The following is a 10,122-nucleotide window of genomic DNA, read 5'->3' as shown; positions in this document are numbered from 1 at the left end:
ACTGATATGTATCTGAAGCATGGTTACTGATACGAATATGAAGCAAAGTTACTGATATGTATCTGAAGCATGATTACTAATATGTATCTGAAGCATGGTTACTAATATGTATCTGAAGCATGATTACTGATATGTATCTGAAGCATGGTTACTGATATGTATCTCAAGCATGGTTACTGATATGTATCTGAAGCATGGTTACTGTTTTGTATCTGAAGCTTGGTTACTGATATGTATCTGAAGCATGATTACTAATATGTATCTGAAGCATAGTTACTGATATGTATCTGAAGCATTTGTATTGATATGTATCTCAAGCAGGGTTATTGATTTGTTTTTCAAATAGTTACTAATATATGGTAATAAGCATGGTAACGATATGTATCTGAAGCAATGCTACTAATATGTATCTGAAGCATGGTTACTGATATGTATCTGAATCTTGGTTACTAATAGGTATCGTAAGCAAGGTTATTCATATATATCTGATACACGGTTACTGATATGTTTCCGAAGGATGGTTACTAATATATATCTAAGGCACGGTTACTAGTATGTAACAGAAGCATGGTTACTGATATGTATCTGAAGCATGGTTAATAATATGAATCTCAAGCAAAGTTACTGATGTGTATCTGAAGCATGGTTACTAATATGTATCTGAAACATGGTTACTGATATGTATCTGAATCTTGGTTACTAATAGGTATCGTAAGCAAGGTTATTCATATATATCTGACGCATGGTTACTGATATGTTTCCGAAGGATGGTTACTAATATGTATCTAAGGCACGGTTACTAGTATGTAACAGAAGCATGGTTACTAATATGTATCTCAATAATTGTTACAGATGTGTATCTCAAGCATGGTTAAATAATATGTATCTGAAGCATGGTTGCTAATACGTATTTTTAGCATGGTTACTGATATGTTTCCGAAGGATGGTTACTAATATATATCTAAGGCACGGTTACTAATATGTAAAAGAAGAATGGTTACTAATATGTATCTCAAACACACTAGCTATTATGTATCTGAAGCACGATTACTGATATGTATCTGAAGCATGGTTACTGTTATCTATCTAAAGTCTGGTTAATAGTATTTATCTGAAGCATAGTTACTAATATGTCTGAAACATGTTTCCTGATATGTATCAGAAACATAGTTACTAATATGTATCTGAAGTATGGTTACTGATATGTATCAGAAACATGGTTACTGATATGTATCTGAATTATGGTTACTAATATGCTTCTGAAGCATGTTACTAATATGTATCAGAAACATGGTTACTGATATGTATCTGAAGCTTGGTTACTAATATGTATCTGAATTATGGTTACTAATATGTATCTGAGGTATAGTTATTAATATGTATCTCAAGCACACTTACTATTATGTATCTGAAGCATGGTTATTGATATGTATCTGAAACATGGTTGCTAATACGCATTTGAAGCGTTGTTACTGATCTGTAATTCAAGCGTTGTTACAGATGTGTATCTGAAGCTTGGTTACTGATATGTATCTGAAGCATGGTTAATGATATGTATCTGAACACGGTTACTGATATGTATCTGAAGCATGGTTACTTTTATGTATCTAAAGCATAGTGACTAATATGTATCTGAAGCATACTTACAAAAATGTATATGAAGCATGATTATTAACATGTATCTCAATAATTGTTACAGATGTGTATCTGAAGCTTGGTTATTGATATGTATCTGAACACGGTTACTAATATGTATCTGAAGCATGGTTACAATATGTATGAGAAACATGGTTACAAAATGTATGAGAAACATGGTTACAAAATTTATCTGAAGAATAGATACTGATATATTTCATAAGCATATTTACTAATACGTCTTTCAAGCAAGATTACTGATATGTATCTGAATCATGGTTAGAGATATGTATATGAAGCATACTTACTAATATGTAGCTCAATAATTGTTACAGATATGTATATGAAGCATACTTACTAATATGTAGCTCAATAATTGTTACAGATATGTATCTGAATCATGTTACTGATAGGTTTCTGAATCATGTTACAGATATGTATCTGAATCATGTTACAGATATGTTTCTGAATCATGTTACTGATATGTTTCTGAATCATGTTACTGATAGGTTTCTGAATCATGTTACTGATAGGTTTCTGAATCATGTTACTGATAGGTTTCTGAATCATGTTACTGATAGGTTTCTGAAGCATGGGTACTCATATGTATATATATCACACTTACTAATGTGTATCTCAAGCATGATTATTAATATGTATCTGAAGAATGGTTACTGATAGGTTTCTGAAACATAGTTACTAATACGTATCTGAGAATGGTTACTAATATTTATCTAAAGCATGGTTACTAATATATATCTGAATATTGGTTACTAATATGTATCTAAATCACAGTTGCTAATATGTATCTTAAGCACCACAATTATTATGTATCTGAAGTATGGTTATTGATATGTTTCTGAAGCATGGTTATTGATATGTTTCTGAAGCATGGTTATTGATATGTTTCTGAAGCATGGTTACTGATATGTACCTGAGAATGGGTAATGTTTTGTATCTGATACATGGTTACTAATGCGTATATCAAGCATGGTTACTGATATGTATCTGAAGCATGGTTAGTGTTTTGTACTGTATTCGTATTTTAGGCTGACCAAGGCCTTAAAAGTTCCACACACTACTAAATATTGTGATGCAATAATACTCAATTAAAATAACAAGAAAATCTTAGAAGATTCTAGTAACATAATGCAATAACACAACAACTGCCAATTCACAACAATTAAACTATACAACATATGATTCGTAAATAGTGGTGTAAGCAAGTTATGATAAACTGTCGGGTTTTATAGAGCCTATGACTTGTTGGCAATAAATTACAACAATAAATGGCCAGCACACAATTCATCTGTTTTAAAATAATATATTTAAAGCAGGTCAAACGTACGTACAAAAGAAATTCGTTAGACTATTGGTTACCACAGTTGTATGCATTGCTTCAAATAATTCTCCACTATGTAAAAAAGTCCACACAGCCGGGTTCAGTTACTATATAATTCAATTGACAAGACGAATTATTTCTTCTCTCCTCTGTTATCACAATACAATCAGTGATAAATTCATATATTTTCCTCCGTGGACCATCAAAGTTCCATCCAGAGCTTTAAATAATTCTCTTTTTTTGTCAAAAGTCCACATAGTTTGGTTCAATTACTTTAGAACCTAATTGAAAAGACGAATTATTCTTTTCTATGTCTGTTGTTACAATACAAGCTGTGAAACTCATTTGAAAATTACCACAATACGTGTTAGTTATTACAGTTGTATCCAGGGTTTTAAATATTTGTCTCCCTTTCGTCAAAGTCCTCACAGACGAGTTTAGTTACTTTAAAACATTATTTTAATAAGATAAATTATTATTATTCTCTATGTCTTTTGTTACAATACAAGCTGTAATGCTTTCTCTTTAGAAATCATTTGCACATACAATATACCACACGTACAGAGTTACATAACGAAATTTGTCATAATTATCGCTTTTAAAATAATTAACTTTAAAAACTCTTGTTGTGAAAGCTAAATAATCATTAAATATTAGATCACTAAATAAACTAAATAAAAACTTTTAAATTGAACAGTATTATATATCCAACCTAAACTATCGCTTCTAAAATAACTAAATACACTCACGCCACACTTAAACGGAAAAAGTCGTGTATATCTAACAATAATATCTAACAGTTCTTGTGTTGTTACCACTATAAAATTAACAGCTATATTCTGTCCTAGTGGCCACTTTGTACTGTACGCTGGGTTTCTAATGTATTGAACTCTGATAATACATTCATACTTAAAAGGTTTGATTAAATATAAATGCAATTCCAATATACTGAAAAAACATGAGAATGAAATAGATTTTTAAGTTTGAAGATAAAATAAAAAGCGTAAATCATTTGAAACATTGGTATAGTGCAATAATATTGTCATTACTACCATTTTTATATTAAGCATGATTATTGCCGCCTCATTGGTTCAGCAATAAGTCTGAAGGCTTATAACGCTAAAAACCGAGCTTCGATACCCGTGGTAGGCACAGTATTGATTTGCTATTGCGTAGCTTTGCGCTTAACAACAGAAGTATTCATAGATGGGCAGGATTCTTTACAGAAGGTGTCTGTGACTTGTTAGCGATGAATTTGAACAATAAGAAAATAGCACACAGTCCACTTGTTTTAAAATAATATATTAAAATAAGCCATATATATATATACAAGTGTTCATTACACAGTTAATCACCACAGTTGTATTCAGAGCTTTAAATAATCTTCACATAATAAATATGTGAAGATTTTCAAAAAAGTACATTTTTAGTTTATTTTACACATATTACTTTGTAATTAGTAAATAGTTGAACCCAACGACTAAGCCCACGGGCTGCCCACACGTCCGTTACACAACAAATGGACAGACAAAGTATGATTCATGTATTTAAAGTCAATGAAGCATCATGAAATATAGACTTTTTTACTAATTGTTAAGAATATATTCTAATTTATGCTGATTGTATTTGAGTAGGTAAATAGGTGTTTCTTAAAGGGTTTCTCCATGTGAACTATTTAGTTTAATGTTCAAATGTTATATTTAACGTTCAGTATGATTTCAGCTCAATATTTTTATGTGATATAGATAATATTACTTTAGTCGTCACATTATTACATGAGTTAGGTTGTTGTAGATGTAAGTTTTAAGCACTCTTGTTTAGTTTTTCGTTGTTTGATCAATCTTGAGATGTCTATCCACCTGTGTGTTGCGCGTAATTACATTTTTGTGACAAGGGCGCCTATGAACTCGAGACTTGTGAGAGAAGGTTAATGACTGGCAGATTTTTTCTTTAGCACGCGTTGATAGTGAAGTCAATATATTCGAGCTCAAAGTGAGTTTGGCAGATTTGTTGAACTGTGAATCTCGCTTTTGGTAAATATAGTTGTATTTTCTTCTACGGTAAGGTTGTGGTGATCGGAAACCAATTGTTGTCTTGGTTAGTAGCCTTTGCGATCACATAACTATCAATTAGTCCATTGTTTTATAACTAGATAACAATTACTAACTAGTTTTATCTTACGTTTCTTCTGCTTATCTGCTGCCGTCTTCAGGGACATCCTGAGTAGAACTGTTTATGTGTTTATGGTATCCGGGATTCGATCCTTGGTCTTCTTGATGGAAATCTGGTGCATTATCCACTCTGAACTTATGTTATTTACATATCCATCTTTACAAAAAAAACGAGTAATTACTTCCAGAAAAAAACAAAAACTCATACGTTGTTTACATACACCTTTGGCGCAGGGGAATGTGTCTATATGTCTGTAATTGTCTTCTTTATTTTTTATTATATATTCCGACTACCAGGGTTGTAGTAGTGTGCTGTTTCTATCCTCTAGGTTTCCTCGGAATTACAAATATTGAAACTAGGCAGTCTATGACGCCTATATTTAAACTGTATGATTTATGGCAGTTTGATTTATAGTCGAGCTATTTAACAATAACAGTGGGTTTCTTGTAAACTTTTGTAGTGTACAAAGTGTGTATATTATTAACTCACGCCAAGTAATGAGAGTTTGTTGTATATATTTATTTCCATTGTGAATTGTAGCGCTAGATGTTAGTTGGTCAGGTGTTTCATGAAGTTTGGAATCTTATATGTAGTGTGTATCATCATCAAAACTAGTGAGCTAAGTCGTGGATATAAAGCAGCTGTTTTTAAGGTGCTAACTTCGGCATGTTTCATCTATATGTTAATGACTACTGTTGTTAGGATAAACAAATGACTAGGCTTCTTGTTGTTGCAAGTATTTATCTTCATGTTGTAAGTAGGTTTTTAGGGTAAACACATGGTTGGGCTTCCAGTTGTTGCTGGTATATATGTTAATGTTGTAAATAGATTGTGCGTATTGTTTTTGTGGAGACTGTCAGTTGGGTGTGTTCCTAGAGATTTCTATCATTAACAAGCTGTTTTTCAAGTACTTGTTTATCAAGTGTTGATACTGTTGTGTATCTGCTTGTTTGTTAATTTCTGGTAGAAATTCTTTCCGATGAACTTCAGCGATACAAGTCCTTTCTTGATTAAACCAGTTTATTCTTTCTCGATACCAACTTTAGTACACAGTAATTTCACAATCAGTACGTTTCTCGTTACTTTAAACTTAACAACTTGTATAATACACGCTATAAGTCACAGCGATTCACAATCTCGATAACACACACCAGCTCGAAACAGAATCGTAAATTACCCGGAACTCTCTTCATTCCATACCACAGGTTCATTCGTTTCTAGCAGTTATTTAGATTTAAAAATAATTAGTTCCGAAGAAATAATTACTAATCTAGGGTGCTCGAAGATTAAACAATCCTTTTTCGCCCCGCGCGTGGCCTAGGAATATGGGCTTAACTTGAGAAAACAGGAAATTAATGCAGACAAGGTATGTAAATATAAAAAGGTAAACGTGAGAGTAACGGAATAATAAAAAGTGAAGAGCAAAGCAGACTAAACTAAACGGCCCATATCGGACTGATAGTCCATCAGGGCGGCGGCGATCTAAAAATCCTATGCCGATAATTTACTGTTGGGGGAAACTGGAATACCCCGAGAAAACCCACTTTCACTGGTAATGACCAATTCGTTACCAGTGCCCGGTTAGCGAGAAGAAGTAAGTGGGGAAAGCGAAGTGAAATCCGGTGCTGGGGGGGGGGGGTTTGATTAGCTTCTGAATGAGTTGTGGAGTCTCCTGATGTTCGCCATGGTTTTACTGTGGAACAGGTTCCGGTTCCAGGCAGGTGGTAAAGGCGTGGGGTCCTCGGTATCGGTGTCGTTGGAAGACACAGAAAGGTTCGTCAGGTAAGTAGAAATCGGGGGAGGTGTCAATTACTAAGGTATTCGGCAAGATTGACGACGATGATGTGGACAGTGGCTTAGGGCTGGGAGGCGGGTTATTGGTATTTTGATAGGTGTCGTTGGTAACTATGAAGACTTGCGGCTGGGTCTGGGTGCCTTTTTTCCTCCTAGTAGTGGTGGTTTGGGTTAACATGTCTTGAGATTCAGGGGTGGGTGAGATTTGAGTAGCTTAGTCTATTGTAATAGGATGGGCGGTAGAGTACTGATTGGCGGTGGTTTTCTTTAAGGTGTTGAGAAACATGGGCTTGGGGGGGGGTTAGGAAAGGTATGGGGTGGGTGAGGTTTACGGTAAGGTTTTTCTGCCTTAAAATGATGATAATCAAAGTAGCAACCGTGGGTGAGGTTGAAAGCTGCTATTGTTTTGGAAGTTGTGACAACTTTCATGAACGTGGAGGGTGAACCTGTTTTCTCTTTCTCTGCCAGGCTTATATACTAAAAAAAAGAGGGCGTCTCAAACAAACTTGGTATTCCCCAGTAATTCATGATCATTCGAGAAATTCATCACGTGTTACCAGCGTCACGTGTCTTCTGCTGTCGTATCACTACATTAGGAGAGGTTGGATACGTCAAAGCTGATTAATGTGTCTTGTGAGGTTATTGTGGTTGTTCGTACAATCTCTACAAAATGGAGTGAGTTCTTAACATGTGAGAATGTTTTACTTGTTAATGATGATGTTATATTTACCAAATATCTAGATAAAGTTAATAACTACTATAACTATGGGATGTTAGTTTTAGGTAAACCATAAGTACTGTTGAATACAATTAGTTGTTCTGATGATTCTTGAGGAGTTGTTTTGGTTAATTGTCTGTTCTGTGTTAGACTTTATCTTCGTGTAATACTTATCTTCAGCTTGAAACAGTGTGCTATCCACTCGACAGAGGTCTCCCTCATCAGAACTTGAATCAATTATTTGAATGTTTTCTAAAAGAGTATCTAGGTTTTGTTGACTAAGTGTATTATCAGTTATGTAGTAATCTCCCAATCAGTTATGTGTGTGGTTCATATACCATTATCTTAATGTTGTTCCATTTTATTGAATGGTCTTTTCTGGCATGAGAGGCTACAGCAGATAGATAGTTTTATATGTTTATTATGCTTGTGAATTAGAACTTGTGTTTTTGTTGTGTGTTTTTTTCATTGTTCTGAGGTCCACATTCACTATATACACTACAACTGGTCCTTTGGTTTGTCGTGTATAACTGTGAATACTGTTCCCTCTTTATTCTGTTTATATATATCTGTTAATAATCAAGAAGTTTGTACTTTTAACCAAAAATTACAAGAGGAAATTAATCCATTTAGATTAAAAGTTTCTGAGGAAAATAAATTCCTCGTCTCGTGGTTGGCACAAAAATTATCACTTGTTTTTCAACGAAATTGAGTTCATGTGACACAAAACATTGAAAGTAATTCAGCGATTTAATTAAAGAAATTTTTGGGGTGAAATTTTAATTTTTATCGATGGGTGCGAGTTTTAATTGCAACATCGGAAAATACCGGGTCTCGTTTTAAAAGTTTTATCATGACCACGGTTTGGCTGAGATACGTTGATAATACATTCGTAATATATGTTCATACACTAAAGACAAGATTCCAGACTTCACATGGCCCGGAATGGCCAGGTGTTTAAGGCATTCGACTCGCAATCTGAGGATCGTGGGTTCAAATCCCCGTCCCACCAAACATGCTCATTCTTTCAGCCGTGGGGGGGCGTTATAATATCAGGGTAAATCCCACTATTCGTTGGTAAAACAGTAGCCCAAGAGTTGGCGATGGATGGTGATGACTAGCTTCCTTCACTCCAGTCTTACACTGCTAAATTAGGGACGGCTAGCGCAGATATCCTTCGTGTAGCTTTGCGCGAAATTAAAAACAAACCAATCTAGATATCAAGAACCACCTGAACAGACAACATCTGTATTCGTATACCCTGGCGACGAGATTAATTTGACACAGTATACGACAAAGATGAACGACCCACGGCTTGCTTGTTGTTTATACAATGTCGCATACAGCACAAATTTTGTTGGAAATTTTCACACGAGCATGACAAGTTATTAATCTTTTTATTTAATTTGTAATGACTTGAACCCTTCTTCTTTCCTACATGGACTTTGTTTTGTACGAGTCAGTAGTTAGGATCTAAAACAAATAAAAGATTCGACTACGATAGCAAAAAAATAGGTGCTGTACAACGTCTAATTTTTGTATGAGTTTATCTACTTTTTCTTTTTCTTTACTTGAGAAATGAAAGGGGGGTGGGGTAATCTGAAGCCCTTTATCTTTTCGTTATCATTTGATTAGAATGTGAGCGTCACAAGCAAGGTAATGTTTTGTCAGGCTTTCACCCTAACCACGTACACAGGCTCACGAGGCTACTGGTGTTATTTGCTCATAGTTCGGAAGCCTACTTACAACATTTATCCGAGAAAATCAAATTACATATAAGTTATATTTGGTAAATATGGAGCTGACGAATAAGGTAGTCCTTGTGACTGGAGGTGCCCAGGGGTTAGGTAAAGCTATATGTGAGAGCTTCTTGGAGCGAAAGAACAAGGTAAGTCTGGAGGCGATTTTCTACCTGTTCAATTCTGTTCTGATGGATCATGCTAAAACCGCAACCCACAGTGAAATGTGATTACCTACGAAATATTCTTTAGAGGATTTTCACAGAGGCTGCATCGATCGAGTTAAAGTTTCCACCTGGTGAATATACCTTTAAGAGTTAATCTCTATTATACGTTAAGAAGAAGGTAGTACTAACATCCGAAACCTAATCTACTTTATGGATTTTTCTAACTAAACCATTGATAAAATCAGATAGAATTTCGAGTAACTAATCTCAAACATTTAAGTAGAACAATTACAAGCGAGTTTTTTAGGCAACAGAATTCATACAATGAACCTTTGGATACACAGTCGACTGGGCTACACTCGGCCCTTTTCATTATTAACTGTCAACTTTGAATGATAAGTGTTACAATAGCACAACCAACTGTTTTAGCTCCAGAACTGTAGTAAACCTCTACTTACAATCGCACAACCAACTGATTTAGCTCTAGAACTGTAGTAAACCTCTACTTACAATAGCACAACCAACTGTTTTAGCTCCAGAACTGTAGTAAACCTC

General features: G+C 34.6%; 1 protein-coding gene across 1 annotated transcript in view; it reads left to right on the top strand.

The window, feature by feature from the left end:
* Positions 1-9,327: 9,327 nt before the first annotated feature.
* Positions 9,328-10,122, top strand: part of LOC106468996 (15-hydroxyprostaglandin dehydrogenase [NAD(+)]-like) — a 29,131-nt gene continuing 28,336 nt past the window's right edge. The window contains exon 1 of the mRNA XM_022397393.1: positions 9,328-9,549. Coding sequence (XP_022253101.1) covers positions 9,457-9,549 — 93 coding nt within the window. The 5' untranslated portion in view covers positions 9,328-9,456. The remainder of the gene's footprint in view (positions 9,550-10,122) is intronic.

This window comes from Limulus polyphemus, unplaced genomic scaffold (assembly GCF_000517525.1).
Source record: "Limulus polyphemus unplaced genomic scaffold, Limulus_polyphemus-2.1.2 Scaffold3254, whole genome shotgun sequence".
In the NCBI taxonomy this organism is placed as follows: Eukaryota; Metazoa; Arthropoda; class Merostomata; order Xiphosura; family Limulidae; genus Limulus; species Limulus polyphemus.
This window is presented reverse-complemented; position numbering and strand designations above follow the sequence as displayed.